Here is an 18,746-nt window from a genome sequence, read left to right as displayed (position 1 = left end):
TCATCCCTCTCCGGATTGGCTGAAAGCTCAAAGAGGCGGGCCTCACCTCCCCTCCTCCTCTCTCTCATTGGCTGCGCTCTCCGCTAGCAGCGCCACGCTATTGGTTTACGCTCTACATCCTCAAATCCGATTGGCTGACGAGAGGCTGAGGGCTCCGGCCTGGCCGAGGCCTCCGCCCCCCTTCTCCGCTGCATCCGAGGTGAACGGAGGGGCGGGGGGAGCGACGGCGGAACGGCCTGGAGGTGAGAGGGGAGCGGGGGGAGCCGGGCCTGGGTCATACAGCGATGGGGAGGGGGGTGTGGGAGGGATGGGGGGGGTTGGAGAACGGGGAGAGGAGAGACCCCTGTAGGCCGCAGTGATGGGGGGATGTGGGGAACCGTGCGGTGAGGCCTCGGGGTCTGGGTGGTGTTGTAGGCCCAAAGGGGGTGTAAGGGGGGGTATAAGGGTCTGTGGTGTGCTATGGGGGTCTATGGGGTGGTATGGGGTGCCATGGGTGTCATTGGGGTGCTATGGGGTGCCATGGGGGTCTATGGGGTGTTATGGGGTGTCTGTGGGTGTCTGTGGGGTGGTATAAGGGTCTATGGGGTGCCATGGGTGTCTATGGGTTGGTATAAGGGTCTGTGGTGTGCTATGGGGGGTCTGTGGGGTGCTATGGGGTGTCTATGGGGTGGTATAAGGGTCTGTGGTGTGCTATGGGGTGTCTATGGGGTGCTGTGGGGTGTCTATGGGGTGGTATAAGAGTCTGTGGTGTGCTATGGTGGTCTGTGGTGTGCTATGGGGGTCTGTGGGGTGGTATAAGAGTCTGTGGTGTGCTGTGGGGTGTCTCTGGGGTGCCATGGGGGTCTATGGGGTGGTATAAGCGTCTATGGGGTGTCTGTGGGGTGGTATAAGGGTCTGTGGTGTGCTATGGGGTGCCATGGGGGGTCTGTGGGGTGGTATAAGGGTCTGTGGTGTGCCATGGGGGTCTATGGGGTGCTATGGGGGTCTATGGGGTGCTATAGGGTGATGATAGCGGTTAATGATCTGTGTGCTCTGCCGGCCGTGCACACGTGGGGGCTGTAACTCCACCATCGTCCACGTTGTGCTCAGCTCCTGCTGTTGTGCTGCCTTGGGTTGTTGTGGTGTCACCTGAAGTTCTTTCCAGGCCCATTGTGCTCCTAAGAGCCGTCCCATAAGCTCCATTTCCCCATAGCATTCCATCAAATGAGTATTTAAATGTTTTATGAGGCCCACAGCAGAAGGTTCTGGTTGGATCCGGAATGAAGGAGCTCAGAGGTGACTGCAGGAGGATTTGGAGGTGTTGTGTTATTCTTAATTAAGCAATTAAGATGTGGAGCTGATTTATAATGGTCACACAGCAGCAGGGCATGGGGAGGTGTCGCCTTTTATTTCCTATCACCTTTCTCCTTCCTTCTCTACAAGTTAAGAGCTCAACCCCAATCTAAAGGATGATCGTACTCTTATCTGTGCCATAATCCTTGCTCAGAAAGGCAGCAAATGAAGCCTGAAAGCATTGATGGTGCTCACCATTGCTGGGACAGATGTGTGTTCTGGGTCCTCCAGCATCCAGCTGAGGTTTTTTGGAGCTCTTCAAGCCAAGGTTTCCTGCTGGGCGAGAAGCAGAAAGGGATTCCTATCTTATGGCACAGGTTGTGAAGCATCAGGAAGCCTTCGAACACCGCCATGATTGGGAACTGAATGTGGGAAATGCTCTGGGAGGGGGGACTGACCCTTTATTTTCTGTAGCAGCCACCAGTGAGGGGCTTCAGTGAGTGCAGGAGAGCTGCTGTTAGGGCCTTTATGGGGTCGGGGGGGGCTGCAGGAGCTGGAGGACTGAGCTTTACTTCCTCACACTGATAAGGGAACCCAATGAGGTCAGAGAGATCCACGTTGGAGGAAGAGCTCACACTGAGTGGGGGCTGGAAAGTGAAAGGCAGAGGGGGCTGCAGCCTCAGAGCTTGATTTGGGCTGCTTGTACCCTTAGAACTCCAAGTTTCTCAGCAAAAGCACCTTTGGTAGGATAATAAACCTCCCCCCCGGGTACATTTCTCTATGTTAATCTTTCCCTTTCAACAGGGAGCTCTCAAGTTTGGAAAGTTGACTGAAATACTCTGTCTAGACAGGGCAGGAACGGCCTGGAAAGAGAACACGGCGGGCGGGGTGATCTGAAGTCATTCCTCTCACTCTGTGCTGTCTGTTAAAGCCACGAATGACTTTTCCTTATTTGAAAGTGAGCTGGTTTGTGCTTAGCAAAAATGCACATTCCTGTTGTGGCTCAGGAAAGGCGGCTGAGAACGAGAATGGTTCCATCACTGTCTGCAGCGTTGGGTTTCTGTGGGTTATTTTGTGCCCCCTCCATCCCATTCAGTGTTTAATTTTAATGGCGAGGGTCGCTTTCTTGCTTGTTTCGTGTCAACTCTTTGCTGTTTCTGTGGACATGTGGATTTGAGCTTCTTGGTCCCACCTTGGGGGTTGCTGATGCTCCCTTCTTATCCAAAAATGCATTAATTTAAAGGCATGGAATTATCAAGGAGGTTTTGGGTACAAACCTGAAGGTACCGGGGTCATTATGTGCTGAGAAATGGAACCTGGGATGCGTTTCAAATCATTATCCCCATCCTTCCCTGGCTCTTATGTTGAGATTATAGCTCCTCATACTGCAGCATTGAATTCATTGGGCTTCTAAGCCCTATCCTGGGAATGCCCCTACAGATAATCCCGGTTGGGATGGGTGGGAGCTGAGCTGTTTATTCCTTGGAGCAAATGAGCCGTGTGTCCTTCAGTGCATTTACAAGCGTGTGGGTTTCACTGGGAACACATACAACCTCCTGATTCCGTAATGCTTTGCCTTCAGCTTACGTTTGATAGATCACATTGGCAGGTCATGCCTTTTCCTCCTGGCTGCTCCTGCCGGATCCCCATTGTTCTGCATGCCGTGTCCCCGTTGCTCTTTGTTTAACCTGGCAGTGTCCCACTCCTGCACCATGGAGCCAGCAGTGTAAGGCAAATCCCTATACAGGAACCAAGTGTGTGCTGTTGGGGTGCTGGCTGCTGACACACCAGGGATCCTCATTGCTCCCCATCTGCTTCATTCATTAACAAACACTTTATGGTGGCTGTAAACCCACCAGGTTGTGGGGCTGAAGTGCCTTGAGCCCTTTGGATCCACACTCAGGCTGTGGGGCTCTCATTGCCTTTATGTTTTACATTGCTTTCTGCTAGCCGTTCCAGAACACCTTTAGCAAAATACGGGTTTCGCTCTTTAAAAACCATCAGCAAGATGAGCTGACAAGCTGAGGGATGTGGGCTACACCTTGGGTTTGCCGGGCAGCAATTTCTGACTTCCTTTCTTTCTTTTTTTCCCCATTGTTATTTAGAACCTGAGACAACTGACACCAGCAGCCGCGTGACAAGGAGCAGCTTTCCCCTGGAAGAAGCCAGTGCTGCTCCGTGGGGCTGTCAGCTGAATTCTGACAGCTCCAGACCCTGCTTGCCCTCTCTGCTGTGATTTTGCCATCCCAGACCAAACACCATCCGCTCCCCTCCTCGACTGAAGGCCGTGTGTGAATCGCAGCTGCACTGCTTAAGGGCCACCACTTATTTTTCCACACCCCCCCCTCTCCTTCTTATATAGCTGCGCATTAGAACGAACGCACCAAGATGTCTAAAAAGCAAAACCCAAAAGGTAAGATGCACGTGAATGTGCTGTAATCCAATGTCAATAAACAGCACGATTGATTCCCAAAGTTATCAATTAGGAGAGGGGTTAATTGCTTCTGCTGTTCTCCTCTCCAGGCTGCTGGTGAAGCTTTGACAGCTTCTTGTCACCATCTTGGTGACATCGTGTAACCTGTTGGGTTTGGTGACATTTGTAGCAGCGTTTCAGTTGTCCAGCTGGACAGGTCTGATTCACGACTTGCTGCATATATTAATACTGCCCCATTTCCAATGTCAGAAAGCAGCAGAAAAGGAATATTTTTAGCAGTTCAGCAGCACCCATGCAGCACCAGTGCAAGTCCTCCCTTTTCTGCTGTTACACATTAAAGACAAAGCTGTTCTTGCACCAAGCAGCTTAGTTCAGCTACAGCCCTCGTTTGCTGCACGTGAGGCATTAATTCCATAGCGGGGGGAGGGGAAGGGGTTGTGAAGGTTATGGTTGTCTTTTTATTTGCACTGACTACTAATTAATAATTTAAGGTGAGTGCTTTGACAATCCGTGTCCTCTGCCTCGAGAGAAGCGCTTTTGTTCTCAGTTGATTTTTGCTTCTCGCAGCTCTGGCATAGAAATGGTGCCTACCTGAGCAGCACTGCTGTCCTTTGACATCCAGATCCATGCGTGGTTCGAAGCAATTAGCAGCACTTATGGAAATGACTGTATAGGGGAATTTTTGGAATTAGATTTTAAAATGCTGTATCCGTGCTTTTGGAAGCCCTGGCATAAGCTGTTAGACGAGCATCTGAGCTGCTCAGGAGGGTGTTAGTGAGGTTTGGGAAGTGGGTATGCAATGCAGCTCTTGGGCTCTTCCTTATCTGTATACATTAAGGAGGCCTTGAGAATGTCCCGTGTTAATATGGTGAAGGGGAAATGTCACAAGGAGCCTGCACAGGTGTGGGGTGGGGGGAAAGTTCTGTTCTAATCCCATCCTTCATTTAACAGCGGAGAAGCTCTGTAGAATCCCAGCTCTGTGTGAGTGATGCTTCCTCAGCCTTTAGAAATGTGCAGACCCTCAGTCCAATGCTGTGCTAAAGCAGGGCGCACAGAAAAGCATTGGGGAGGGCTTGGATCTCTCAGAGGGGACCCCCGCCTCTCTGGGGTTTGAATCTATTTGCAACAACAGCAGTAATACACCATTTCTTGTCTAGACAAAGCCCTGTGTTGCAGCTGCCACCTCCTTGGGCTGCTTCTGCAGCACGGTGACCACACCACAGGGTGTTAAAATAGTTTTTGCAGCAGCTGGTGGAAGTGCTGAGCCTCGGCTTTGAATTGGAGGCAGTGATGGGGTGAGTGCAGCTTGTGAGCCAGATGGACACCCTCATGCATCTTAATATGCTCTGTGTGGAGAGAGGGGCTTGGAGGCATGTGTGGCAGTGGTGTCTGTGCTCCTGGATCATAGAGAAAGTGGGAAGATGCTGGAAAGTCCTGCAGGGACCTTATCTCAGTGTTAATTTCTGCTCAGTGGGTACCGATCCACTCCTAGTTTTGGTAAGCTAAATGATTTGGTTTTATGTTCAGTCATGCAGTGGCAAAGAGGAGTCAGGATGTCCCAATATGGGTAGGGCTGTCCTAGGCTGCTGGATTCCTGATGTCCCTGGAAGCAGAATGGGTATTTCTTGGGTTGTTTTTGCACACTTTTCATGTAGGAGTGATGGAGTTACAGGAGAAGGAGACTGAAGTGACCAGGCTGCATGATGCTGGGCAGGGCAGATTCTTCCTGGTACTTTTGGTGCCTTTGTTTCTTGCCCCCTCCTTTTTCTGGGAGCTGCAGTTGTGAGCACAGAGGCAATTAAGTCCATGACTCTGGAGTTAATGCATCGCATCCACTGCATGTTTTCATGCAACAGCATCCAAATGACACAGCGTTCCATGCTGCCACACACAGCCACAGCCCCACGAAGGTGTTTGTTCCCCAGATCCTGAAGGCAGTGGCAGCAGAGAATGGAGCATTTTAAATTCCATCCATTCTTACAGATCCCCGCCACCACCGGAGACCCGAGCGCCAGCAGCCCTTCTAATGATGCTCGGGAGCACTCCTGGCTGATATCACATGAACACACTGAAGTCTCCCTTGCATAATTTTTGCATGATCAACGTTTTAGCTGCTGGAAGGGCCGTGGCTGGAAGCTGGAGCTGTGGTGGGAGTGAGGTGCTGACAGCCCCAGCACAAACACAGCTGTAGGAAGGGGTAGGATTGAGCGCTGCAGAAGGGAGCTGAGCTTCATCTTCCTTGGCACTTGGGTCCTCGGTGGCTGCTCTGCAATGAGGGTTTTGAGAAAAGATCTCTAATTCTCACTCGGTGATGGGAATCTGAGAGCCATTTACAAGATGAAGGGCCAGAAAGTTGGGAGCTCAAACTTGCGTGAGCTTCACGAACAGGAGACAATCTCACTCATGGGGCTGAAACGGGGAAGGACGGAGCGAGGGAAGAATTTAAGCGTTCATCTGTAGCCTAAATAAGAGCCTGACCTTTCCATCATGTTCACAATTCTGTCACTGCGTTTGGAGGCATCTCTGTTTAAATGCTACATCAATGTCTGGGAACCGCGGAAGTCAATGGTGTGTCTCAAAACTGCGTGTGAGTAATTTGGAGGAGGTGAGGGAAGGGACATGAATCAGCAGCTCGGGGTGTTGGCCCACCAGAATGAGCTGCTGGATGCATTTCCTTCCCCCCAACCCCAAACTTAGACTGCTTGGCCCTTTGGCACATGCAGTGATCCCAGGGCAGGGATGGCAGGGAGTGAATCTATTGCTGGGGGCTGGCTCAGCTTTGCTCTCAGCAGCTAATTGCCCTCTGTTTGGTAGAGTTACCCACTGGAGCCGACCATGCTCCCTGCATTTGAACGTTCTGACGTGAGTTTCCCATCTCCTTTGTCTTCACAGATCCATCCGGGTTCATTTTCGATGTGCAGTCCAACACCGTGATGGCCCAGGGAGGAACCTTTGAAAACATGAAGGAGAAGGTAAGTGCATCTCGTGGGACTTCAGCTTGCCGTGTTAGTACTGCGTCTTTATCTGCTGTCAGAGGTTAAATATGTTTCTTTCTGAGAGCTAACTGTGCTTCTTTTGAAAGCAGAATTTTATTCAGGCTAAATCATCCTGGCACATGAAAGTTTGATATGGAAGGTGCTGGGTGAGGTGCTCAGACTGCTTGCAGAGGGCTGCAGTGTGAGGTAGAGTAAATGCTTCACCTGTCAACCTCTTCTCTTCCCTCCAGATCAACGCAGTGCGTGCCATAGTCCCAAACAGGAGCAACAATGAGATTGTCCTCGTGCTCCAGCATTTTGACAACTGCGTGGACAAAACAGTGCAAGCGTTTATGGAAGGTAACTGCAGTGGGCTTATGGGTTCTGTCATAGAGTCATAGAATTGTAGAATGGCCTGGGTTGAAATGGACCTCAAAGAGTTCCAACCCCCTGCTACGTGTAGGGTCGCCAACCAGCAGCCCAGGCTGCCCAGAGCCACATCCAGCCTGGCCTTGAATGCCTGCAGGGATGGGGCATCCACAGCCTCCTTGGGCAACCTGTTCCAGTGCGTCACCACCCTCTGGGTGAAAAACTTCCAATTCCCTCTACCTTTCCTCCTAGAAGAGATGCTCAGCCCTCCGATCATCTTAGTGGCCCTCCCCTAGTCACTCACACATGCTGTGTCTGTGGGCCTTCAGGACCTCCTGCAGAAGAGTCTGAGTGTATCACATACCCTACATGGCAAGGAGCTTGTGGAGCTTCTCAGCTCACCCCCACATACCCTCCACAACTCATAGATGATTCTCTTCCAACTCTTTGTTAGTGTTTGTCCAGCTAGAGGTCAAGGCAGAGATAAGCACTTGATAACTCTTTAGGTAATGGGGGTTAGGTACTCAATTACAGAAACTCTCACTGGTGTGTACAAAGCAGGGAACGTCTTCAGCTTCAGTTTTTCTGCTGTTTGTACTTTGAAACCCAGATGGGATTTGAAGTACTTTGTAATGCTGAATGGATTTCCTGACCTCAGAGATAGTGGCTCTTGCTGTTGTCTTGCGTGTTTGTCACCTTCGCTGCTCATCACTGCTTTTTTGTTTCAGGTAACGCCAGTGAAGTATTGAAGGAATGGACTGTCACAGGCAAAAAAAAGGTAATGCTTCTAAATACACCTTGCAAATACAGTTACCTCTTTTTTTTCCTATTGTTTCTCTGAGGATCAGGGAGAGCATAAATTGAGGCTGCCTGCCATTCTCTGTGTTCCTGGTAATTTTGATGAGATAAGAAGCCAAAGAGCAAACATGTTCTGCACCATTCAGTGCATGCACACTGCTGGTAGCAGAGCAGACTGCCAGAGATGATTGCTGTGTTATCAGGTACCTCGCTGCTAAGGGCAGGGATTTGCATGGGACCTTCGTTGCAAGCAGAAAACATCACGTCTGAGCTTGGTTTCGTTGTCAGACACGTTGTGTGGGGCTGAATAAAAGCTTCTAGACTTACAGCCCTTGCGATAGCTTTTGTTTTGCTGACCCTCTGCAGGACCCCTAATCCACACACCCAGCCCTACGCTGAAGTAAATCTTTCTTGGGTCCGTTTGCTGCAGCAGAGCTCCGTAATTCACTGCTCAGATGGTCGTGCCGTTCCATTTTTCATCGGTAACCTTTGGAGCTGAACAGTTGCATTTAATGCTGAGCTCTGTGGAAATATTTCTGTGTCATGAAGGCTTCCCTGCCCAGCTCTGCACTCAGACCTCTATGAAACGGTTAAAGGAAGATTTGCAAAGTTTCAGAACTTGATATTATAATGTCCAAATCCACCAGGACAGGAAGAAAATCATAATTATTCAAAAGGACTCCTTTGAATACTTAAAAAGCACCGGAATGAAATAGAGAGGGGAGAAATGTGACCGAAGAGCCGTGTGCTGGGGATCGAGGGAATTGCTGTCAGAGCGAGGTCTAGGGCAGCACCCCAAGGGGAACGGGGCAGCCCCACAGCCCCACTGCTTCCCACAGCCCCCATCCCATGCCCTGGGCCAACATTAGAGGGGATAATGAGTTTGCTGGTCATTAATGCCTCTATATCTGTCCTCATTGTTGAATGAATCCCTCCTGCTGTTAACAGGATCAACAACGGGGGCTGGTTGAAAAGGCATTTAATTCAGCTACTTTCAGGCGGTAAGCACGAGCTTAATTTTCCCTTCAGGAATTAAAGCTTAACGTTTTTATTTCTATTTCTTTCTTTCTCTCTCTCTGTGGTGTGGATGCCTAATCCTCAGAACAAGAAGAAGAAAACCAAACCAAAACCGCAAGCCGAAGCGAGCCCTGGCCCCGCAGACCCCAGGAAATTGGTGTCCACTGAAGAGGAGCAGTCAGCAAACTCAGAGAAGGGGGGAATTAACGGTTTCCATATCAACGGCTGTGCCCACGACACGGAGTCGGTGGACTCGCTCAGCGAAGGGCTGGATGCGCTTTCAATTGATGCCAGAGAGCTGGAGGATTGCGAGCCCGCTGTGCCAGACATGCCTGAGAGAACAGGTTAGTCCCCAGAAGAAGTGGCAGGAGGCGCCCGCCGGGTGTTTAAAAAGCAGAGGAGCTGCCTCTCGCCTTTTGTGTCCCTCCTTTGACTGGGGTCAGCTTTGAGAGCTGATTTGTTTGTACGGTCCTCCAGGAAAGGGCAGCTCACCCCGAGCTTTGATTTCTGCTTGCGGTCCTAAAGGGCTGGCGAGCGTTCTGCCATCCTCTTTGTGTGTGTGTCCCCTTCACACCAGTGTTCTTTGCTCCGGCAGTGCCTCAACTAGAGAATGGAATAGCAGACCTCGACACCAAATCTCTCACCGTGCACCCTGCCCAGAGCCCTTCTTCTCTCAGACAGCGTCCTGATCAGCACGGTGTGAGCAGGCCCGGCTCCAGACCCACAGCCCCCACCTCCCTGCCTGCTGCACGCCTGGATAACGTCCCCTTCTCACCTGCAAACAAGAAGCTGGGTAAGGACCCCGGGTCTGCGCCTTCCCCGGTGTCACAGCAGGTTGCCAGCAGCCAAATTCTCACCACCTCATCGTCTGCGTCGCTGACGGACAGCACTGAGGCAGGCTGGACGTTGATTTTAATACAAGCTAACACACTTCTTATTATCTGGCCTCTAACTTGCACTCTGCTCCTCCTCTTTCCCCGTGCACAGCAGGAATCTTGACAGCAGTTTAGATGTAGTGCCTGGAGCAGCAAACCCATATGTGTGAGAAGGCAGGGTGGGAGGCAGCCTCGCTGCATACGCTTAGCCCATTCTTCTCTGCTCCCTCGCGAAGCCTTTGGGTTCTTTCTCATCTGTTGTGAGAATGTGTCAAGAGGACAGTAGTTGGGACCAGCCCTGTTACAAGAAGTGACAGCCTCCTGTTACCCGTGGTTTTCTTTTTTCCTCTTTTATGTGCTTTCTCTTGCAATAACACGAGGGGACAGGAGGACCTGAGACAGTGGTGGTGAATGTGGTTATCATGCTTAGCTCAGTGAGGTGAGGCAGTGGATCTACCCCTAACCCAAAGCAACTCAGGTGCATTTGGTTACTGTTGTGTATTTGAAAGTGTAGGGGGGTGTCCCTGCCCATGGAATGAAATCTTTCAAGCTCTGGGAAATGTTTTCCTCAGTGGAAAACCTGCACAACTTCTACTGAACCGAGAACCTCTGTAATGGGGGAGGGAAAGGAGGTTTTAAAACCAAGCAGGGCATAGTTTAAGAGTAAGAGGGAAAGCGTTCTCCTGATTTCCCCTGCTGGGAGGATTTAGCAGTGTGATTGACATGGCTGTTTAAGTTCTCTCTGTCTCTTGGTAGGTTCTAATATTGAAAAATCAGTGAAGGATCTCCAGCGCTGCACCGTCTCACTGGCTCGGTACCGGGTCGTGGTGAAAGAGGAAATGGATGCTTCCATTAAGAAGATGAAGCAGGTATTTGCTGAGCTGCAGAGTAGGTAAGTAAAATGTAGGAACGGATCCAGATGTGTTGAGGATTAAGATCGATGAATTCAGAATAAAACTTCAGCTCTCCAGTCAGGCTAATGACATGCTTGTGCTTGCCCTGCTGGCCGAGCACTGTTTGTCAGCGCTTGAGAGCTCAGCGTGTCGTCAAGAATTAAGCCCAAGTCTGAAGGCCTGTGCTGTGCAATTTGTAGAAGGCGTTTTGCAGGCTGCTGTGCAATGCCTGCGTTGGAGCTCACTGCCCATGCATGCAGCATGAGCTCTGTGCCCCACTCAGGGCTTCGTTGTCCATCCAGCTCTTTGGCAAACTTAGTTTCTGTGTCTGTATAAGGCAGTTAACGTGGCCTTCATTAAGTCCTGTTAAGCACAGAGGGTGGGAGGATCTGGCTGGGTAATGTGCTGCTGTGCTGGAAGCAGAGGGTGCAGCAGTCTGTGTCTCTTCAAAACAAACATTTGTGTTTGAAATCTGCAAACTCAAGTTGCATACAATGTGGAAGAGCAGGCTCCTTCTGAAGGTACACACACAGCACAGATCATCCTGCAGGGCGTCCCTTCTCTGTATTTAAGCCAGGCTCTTAATACAGAGCACAGTGTTCCCTCCAGGTGCACTCAGGTCTTTTTAATTACCATTTTCATTGCTCTGGGTAAGCACCTCAGGGTGACATTCCCAAAGTTCTGACACCAGATGCAACCCAAATTTACAGATTGAATCTGTTAGTAAGAAATTGTTCCTCTTGGTTATACAAACATGAGTGCATTTGATAAAGAAGTGTAAGAAACTGCACAGAGGGTTTAAATCGTGCCATCATTCGAGTAGGATCACTTCCCTGCTGGTCTTGACATATCCAGACTTGCTGAGGGTGCACTCAATCCCACTGCCCAGCTCTTTGGTGACATTAAGGAGCTCTGGTCCCAGCACTGACCCCTAAGGGGCACCACTCATCACTGGTCTCCATCTGGACACTGAGCCATTGACCACCACACCCTGGGTACAGTGTTGTATCCAGCTGAGCACTCTGCCCATCAAATCTGTATCTTTCCAGTTTGGAGAGAAGAATTTTATGGCGGACTGTGTCAAAGTCCAGATAGATGACATCAGTGGCTCTTCCCTTGTCTGCTGACTCAGTTACACTGTCATTTTTACGATCAGGCAGGACCTGCCCTTGGTGAAGCTGTGCTGCTCATCCCATATCACCTCCCTCTCTTCCATATGCCTTAGCATCGCTTCCAGGAGCATCTCCCCCATCATCTCCCCCAACTCAGGGGTGAGGCTGACAATTCAATGGTTCCCTGCCTCATCCTTCCCACCCTTCCTAAAACCAGGTGTGACATTGCTTTTCTTCCAGTCACCAGGGACTTTATCTCACCGAGGGTGACTCGGTGACTGCGTCAGCCAACTCCCTCAGTTCCGTTTGCCAGAAGTGAGTAATATTTGACAGGTAACTCAAACGCTGATATCACACCAAAGAATTAAAGCAGATATTTGGCAGGCTTGCAGATCCGTGTCAGAAGTGATCTACATCTGCAGACTGCGTGGCCTCCGAGGCAGGAGTGCATAGTGGCAGTGATGCGGAGCTGGCTGTGCTCCAAAGCCTTTTAGCAAATCTTGTTGATCCATGCGAGGTTTTCTCTTTGTGTGCCTGCTTGGGTTGAACTTTGCCACCAGGAAGTGTTCTCCTGAAGTGGAATGCTGGCCTGCATTTAAGTTCAGCATGCTAAAAGTAGTGACAGGAGGTGTTTCTGGCTGACTTTTGACCTTAGAGGAGACCAGACCCACATGGTTGGGGGTGTCTGTTTGCCCTCAGCTGCATTGTTATTCCTTTTTATGCTCGTGACCTCTGTGGCACAGAGCTCCCAGCTCTCCTCTCTTGTGCTTCTATAGTGGGAAGGATTTACCCCACCAATAGCTGAGAGTTCTGGAGGGGATTTACCCCTCGGTAGCTGAGAGATGTGCAGTCCTATCTCAATTAGTTTGTGTATTACATTGTGCTTCATTAGAGGTTCTGTCTACTGAGTGACAACTGATGCTGCTTCAGTATCACCTCTGTTTTCAGTAGGGTTGATTGTTTTTTGTCGACCTCCCGGCGCATTTATAGCACCTGTAAAATCCCGTCCTTGGGATGGAAAATGTCACTGCTCTGGGTCTGTGTGAGCCCTGCTTTGCCCTTTGCCTTGCCTTTATCAGCTCCACGCTGCTCACGTCACGTTCTCAAAGGTGAAAGAGCCACGTGTGGCCCTGGGCACAGGAGGATGTGTGGATCCGCCTGGCGTGGGGCCACCGGAGCCTCCCTTGGCAAATGCCATGCTCTGTTGGCCACAGCTAAGCTGCAGCCTGCTTTCCTCTTCCCAAAAACGCCGGCGTTGAGCTGAAACAGAAACTGTACCATCACATTTTCTTTTCTTCCCCCAGCTCCCTTTGCGACCCAGCGAATAATTAGTGTATTTTTAAAGCCTATGACACAAGACAGGACCCAACAGCTAAATCCTCTTGCTGAATCATAGCTCCAACTGGCTTTCTACCAAAGGAAAACCTGATTTAAAGGCAGGTTTGTTCATCTGAAGCAGGGCATTATGAGTAGCAAAGTGCAGACGGTTTTCGCTTGTGTGTCACAGATGTGCTTCAGTTGTCCTTTGAACCAGCAAGGCTTCTGCAGGTTTGGACCTTCATCTTCTCTCTCTCGGCAGCTGGCTGGTGTGGGCATGGAGGTGAGGGTGAGGGGGCTCTAATGCTGCACCATCATCTCCCAAATCCATCCTGAGCGTAGGTGTTGGATTCCTGCTCTGTAGGACTTGGAGGCTGTTGGGTAACCTGAATGAGGGAGTCCCGACAGCCCTGAATTCCAAGCTTGTTCTTCTGTCTGTGCTGCAAAAAGCACCCTGAGCCTTTGTGGGGTGCAGAGGGTTCAGTTTCAATACTTCTATGGGCACGGGGCTGCATTAAGCTTTGTCACTGCTGCACTGTGGGGCTTAGAGGTGGCTGCTGCCCTGCAGGCAGCCCTCGGGACTGCTGCACAGAGCCTGACCTCAAAATTGGGATCATGCTCATGCATACAGCATCTTGTAGGGGCCAGTGGGCTGCAGGTGTCTCTCCTGCCAGCAGCTCACTACCAAGCATTCAGTGTCATTTCAATCCTCATCAGGTCTCGGTTCACCTCCTTTTCCTTTTTCTCCCTCCCAAAGCGTGCTTTCTTCAAGCTCAGTCTCTCAGATTGATGTGGTTTTGTCCCAGCACAGAGCAGGCCAGGACTGAGCGCGTTCCTGAGCAGATCTGGCAGCTGGAGGGCGGTCTGCTCAGCTATTCCCTTGCATGGGAGACTGCTGGGGTCTGATCGAGCTGCTCCTCACGCCAACATCAGGCACAGCAACATGACCTCTGTTCCTCAGCCAGCCCAACTGTAAAATTGGGTAAAGGACTCCAGCTGAGCTCCGCTGAGTAAATTAAATGACAAAGGGACTCGGGCTGTAATCTTTTGTCAAGGTTGCTGCGGGTTTGCTTGCAGGAGAAAGCCCCAAACAGCCCATATAAAGCTCATATAAAGCGGGCGTTGCTCCTGTCAGAGCCAGGGGTGTGTGTGTGTGTGTTCAGGGAGGAGCTGATAGGAGATAGATGCAGCACAGCTGGGCTCGAGTTCATCAAGGCAGTGCTGTATCCGCACTGGGATCCTGCCTGATAAGCTCCTTATAGAATGGATGGGCATCTCTGGGGTGGGCATCTCCCCACACCTCTGAGCCACGCAGGAGATACAGCTGGAAGGAAGGTGAAGCCTTATTAGCGTCCTTCTGACACACGTAGTTGTATTTGTACGACTGGGCTGCGACTGCCTGACCTGGCTCAGGCCCCTGCTGTGCTACGAGCTGAAACAATCCCTGCCCTAAAAAAGGCAGATGGACAGAGAGCGATAAATCAACAGAAGCTGCCAAATGTCAAAGCTGCTGTTCAGAGGGAGTTGTTCAAATTGATCCTGCCTCAGTCCTCCCTGACACGCAGAGGAGTGGGAGCAGTTGGAGTTTGCCTTTCAGTCACCCTATGGTTTGTGAGAAGAAATATCTCTCCCTGTTTTCAAGCAGGCTGTTCTCACTGCAAAGCCCATGGCCTGAGTTGGAGGACTGATATTACACTCGGTATAGCTGTGTCTACATGGCAAGCATTGCAAAGCTAATGGGCAAAAGGAAATCTGGGCTTTTATATTAGGAAAACAGAAATGAAGCCTGTTGATAGGCAGGATGCTGAATGCACTCAAGCTGCTGCAAGGGCAGGGCAGTGTTTTCTCTCCTGCCATTGCAACCTGAGTCTTGGTGGGTGCTGGTACAGCTCTGCTTGCATGGAGGATGCAGCCACAATGCCTGGGGGAATTGTGGTCTCATGGCAACAGCCGTGCTCCGAGCCTGCTGAGCCTCCTGTGCTGCACCTTGGGTGCTCTCAGGTGGCTGAAAACTAAGAGTGAAGCATTGCAATCAGGTGGCTTCACCGTGTCACTCCTGAGAGGCTGCTGCCCACTGCCAACACCCTGCTCTGGTGCTGCAGGTCTTGCTTATGGCTCGAACATTGCACCATGGCTTTCCTCTGCAATAAAACCCAGAGCAGTGCAGCTGCAGCTCTGACTTGATCAGAGCACGGTGACCACACACCCAGTGGGTTTGTAGGAATGCAGTGCGGTGCTGACTGAACCGTGGTGCCAGCAGAACTCAGAACCAAGGCTCCTGCTGCCCTCTGTTGGTCTCTGCTCCTGCCTGGCCAACCCAGAACCCCACTGTGCTTCTGTTGTGGGATCCCATGGTCCCTGATGGTGTTAAATCCTTTCTCTGTGTTCTTCCCCAGCCTCATGGATCGCGAGGTGGCGTTGCTGGCTGAGATGGACAAAGTGAAGGCAGAAGCAAGTAAGGCTCCCTCCTCCCACTGAACACCCAGCCTGTAGATCTGCAGGTGGTGCTGTGTTCTAGAGACAGCCCCATTGGAAGCAGATTTTTCTCCCTTATTTCCTTTTTCACTCTGTGTAGAGCACGGTGTATTTGGGAACAGACAAAACCTGCCCTGTACTGTATACCTAATGTATTTTGTGACTGGGTTTTGCTGTTTGAGGCCTTTATTCTATACCTACGTAAGAGGGTGGGATGAGCTGGCAGGAGGGTGATGCTGGGGCTGCTGTGCAGCTGGCACAGCACTGACATGATGGGAATCCTGCTGCTTACCAATGAGGAGCCGGGCTGGGGCTGCTCCAGCCTTAGAGCTGCTCTCTGTTCCACAGTGGAGATCCTGATGAGCCGACAGAAGAAGGCAGAGGCCCTGAAGAAGATGACTGAGGTGGCGGTGCGGATGTCAGAGGAGCAGCTGGTTGAGCTCCGAGCTGATATAAAGGTGAGTTTATTGCTCCTGCCTCATCTCACCCAAACACTCTGCATGTGTTTGTAACCGTCTGGGTTTCCTGTGCTTCTGAACGTGCTTTGCTGCCGTGTCCTTTCCAAATTCACCTCTGCTGCTCTCTGCAGCCGTGCAGAAGGGCAAAGATTCATCCTGAATCTTAACTTTGAATACTTGGGCTGTAAAATACCAATGAATGATCATCCAAGCATTAACCCCTCGGTGCCTGCGCTCCAACCTTTGACCATTGAGCGTTGGCACTGAGCTGGGTATGTGGCAAAGCCACATCTTTGTCCTCAGCACGGTGCTGAGAGCCTCCCATGGTGCAGGCTGACCTCTGCCTTTCCACCCAGCTCACAGAGCCTGCCTGCTGCGTAGAAGCTGCTTTTATATTCCATAAAACGCTTTTATATGCCAGAAACCACCTCTGCTCTCTGGCACGCCGGCTCCTGCTGCAAGAGGTCAGCACAAAGTTGTGCAGAGGATCAATTAAGCTCCAGCTTGAGAATCCACAGCTCAGGGCAGCGCTCAGCCCTGAGCAGGATTGGTGCTGCTGAGGAATTCTGCTTCTTGTCCACATCCTGAGCAGCTCTGGAGCCAGCGTGGGGCTGAAACAACCCAAGGGAAGCTGGTGGAAATCATGCAGAAACCTCTTCCTAAGTCCTCAAGGCCTTGCAGCCATCTGCCTTCCCAGCCAAGGCTTTTCTTTCTGCACCCACCTCGGATATCTGTTACTGGCCCCAAGGTGGAGACTTCTATCTCCATTCCTGGGCTCTAATTGGGGTGCAGGGATTGGGATGAACTCACATCCGTTCTCTTTTCCACACAGCACTTTGTAAGCGAGCGCAAGTACGATGAGGAGCTGGGCAGAGTGGCACGGTTTACGTGTGACCTCGATGCATTGAAGAAGAGCATTGCTGCCTTTGGGCAAGGTGAGCAGGGAGGGCTGGGCATCACCAGAGCACCCTGCATTGCCTCCCAAAGGGGAGAGCAGCGGGCTGGAAGGGGGGGCTGTGCTGGGTGCTTTGCTTCCCCTGAGCAATGGGGGGAGGATTGGGCTGTGGGGTGCCCATTCTTTGGCCATGGGGGTTGTTCTCCTTCCTCCTCTGGTCCCAAACTCTTGCAACAGTCCACAAAACCAAAGGGAAACCTCACCAGGAAAAGCTCTGCTGTCCCTTTAGCTCCAGCCACAAACTGCTCCAGCAGTTCCATCCCAAAACCCCAATGTAGGTTGTAGGGTGAGCAGTGAGCTCCCACACACACAACACCCATTTTGGGCTCTTTCTTTTCCAGTTTCCCACCCAAAGAACAGCTACTCCACCCGCTCCCGCTGCAGCTCCATCACAGCCGGATCCCCAAGCAGCCCCAGCATCACCTCCACTCCTTCCAGCCCCGCTTGTGCCTCTGCCATCAGCCTTACCACAGCCAGCAAGAAGCCCCCACCCTCCATGGAGGCGGCCGTGGAGGGAGCAGGCAGCCACCCCCCCCAGCCCCACCGAGAGGTAAGTGTGTGTGTGTGTGTGCCCTGCAACCAGGAGGGCTGGCACAGCCCTGCTTCACAGGCTCTGCTTCTTGAGGGGGGGGCTGTTTTGTCCTCCCACCTTTAGGGAGGTGTGATATCATCTGGCATCGTGGGGTCTTTGCTTTCCAAGTTCTCGGGGAAGCAGGAGAGGTCTGAGGGCTCACAGCCTCTGGGTTCTGATGTACACAAAGCACATCATCTCAGTGCTGTGTCAGTGGGTGGCTGCAACCCTCAACGTGGGATCTGTCCCCCCTTCCCCTTCTTCTCTCTTCCAGGCTGCCCCAGGGAACAGGCGATCGGGACCACCGGGCTCCCGGTCCCAATCCCACCCCGCTCCCCCCCCAGCCAGGCGGCCCGGCGGCCCCCGGCACCGCAGCGGAGCGGGTCCGGCTCTTGGCCGGCACCAGAACAACCCGGGCAGCCCCCACCAGATGCAACCACCAGAACCGGGACCTGCGGCCGGAGCTGCGGCCACGCAAAGCAAAGGGCTCCCGCAACGCAAGCCCCGCTCCAGCCGCCAGGAGGGAATTAACTCCTGAGGTTAATCCACTTCTACCCTGTGGGGGACAAGACTGTAGGAAGCTCCGAGCTAGAGAGATATTAACAAAGGAAAGTTTACACTTCTCAGTTCTTGTGCCATTATTACTTTTGTTTTTCCTTCCTTCTCTTTCTCTCACGTCTACTTTGTGTTCTTTGTATCTCCTGCACCTCCACCCCGGGCTCAGGGCCCCTTTTGCTGCTGTCACTGTTGCCTTTTTCTTTCCCCTCTAGAGAATCCCCGTGGCTCTGGTGTCACTGTAGGCAGGGATGGGGGACCCCAAACGCAGCCCCCAGCCTCTTTGTCCCCACTCTGCCCTGACCCCTAAAGGAGCAACCCCAGGACAGCCCAGCCCTCGTGCTGGCAACGAGGAATAGTGCTGCAAAATGGGAGTAGGGGGCGATTTGGGGGGAGGCAGGAGGGGTTTGTAAGGGCTGAACCCCCCAGCGTTGTGCCAGCAGGACCCTGAGCACACACACACACACACACACTGGTTTGATGTTGAGGGGAAAACTCTTTTTGTTTCATTCACTTCCCTTTCTTATCCGGACCCCCCCCCACACACACACACCCTAAATTAAACAGAGCAATATCAATTAGCAGAGCTAATCCCAGCTGCTACCCAGCGGCGGTGGCCGTTACTTAGCATTGTCCAAATAAAAGGCGATGTTTGTGTTCATTAGTACCG

At 51.7% G+C, this 18,746-nt stretch overlaps 1 protein-coding gene across 1 annotated transcript; it reads left to right on the top strand.

Moving 5' to 3' along the window:
- The first annotated feature begins 113 nt into the window (after window positions 1-113).
- On the top strand, window positions 114-18,740 carry SPATS2 (spermatogenesis associated serine rich 2). The gene is made up of 13 exons (XM_015886967.1): window positions 114-242; window positions 3,378-3,685; window positions 6,599-6,678; window positions 6,933-7,041; window positions 7,779-7,828; window positions 8,951-9,209; window positions 9,461-9,658; window positions 10,497-10,632; window positions 15,459-15,517; window positions 15,886-15,995; window positions 16,828-16,930; window positions 17,292-17,500; window positions 17,796-18,740. Exons 2-13 carry the CDS (start codon window positions 3,661-3,663, stop codon window positions 18,057-18,059), a joined length of 1,602 nt encoding a protein of 533 aa, XP_015742453.1. The 5' UTR covers window positions 114-242; window positions 3,378-3,660; the 3' UTR covers window positions 18,060-18,740.
- The last annotated feature ends 6 nt before the right edge of the window (window positions 18,741-18,746 follow it).

This window comes from Coturnix japonica, linkage group LGE22C19W28_E50C23, assembly GCF_001577835.2.
Source record: "Coturnix japonica isolate 7356 linkage group LGE22C19W28_E50C23, Coturnix japonica 2.1, whole genome shotgun sequence".
Taxonomy (NCBI): domain Eukaryota; kingdom Metazoa; phylum Chordata; class Aves; order Galliformes; family Phasianidae; genus Coturnix; species Coturnix japonica.
Note: the sequence above shows the minus strand (reverse complement) of the source record. Positions and strands in the feature narration are given on the sequence as shown.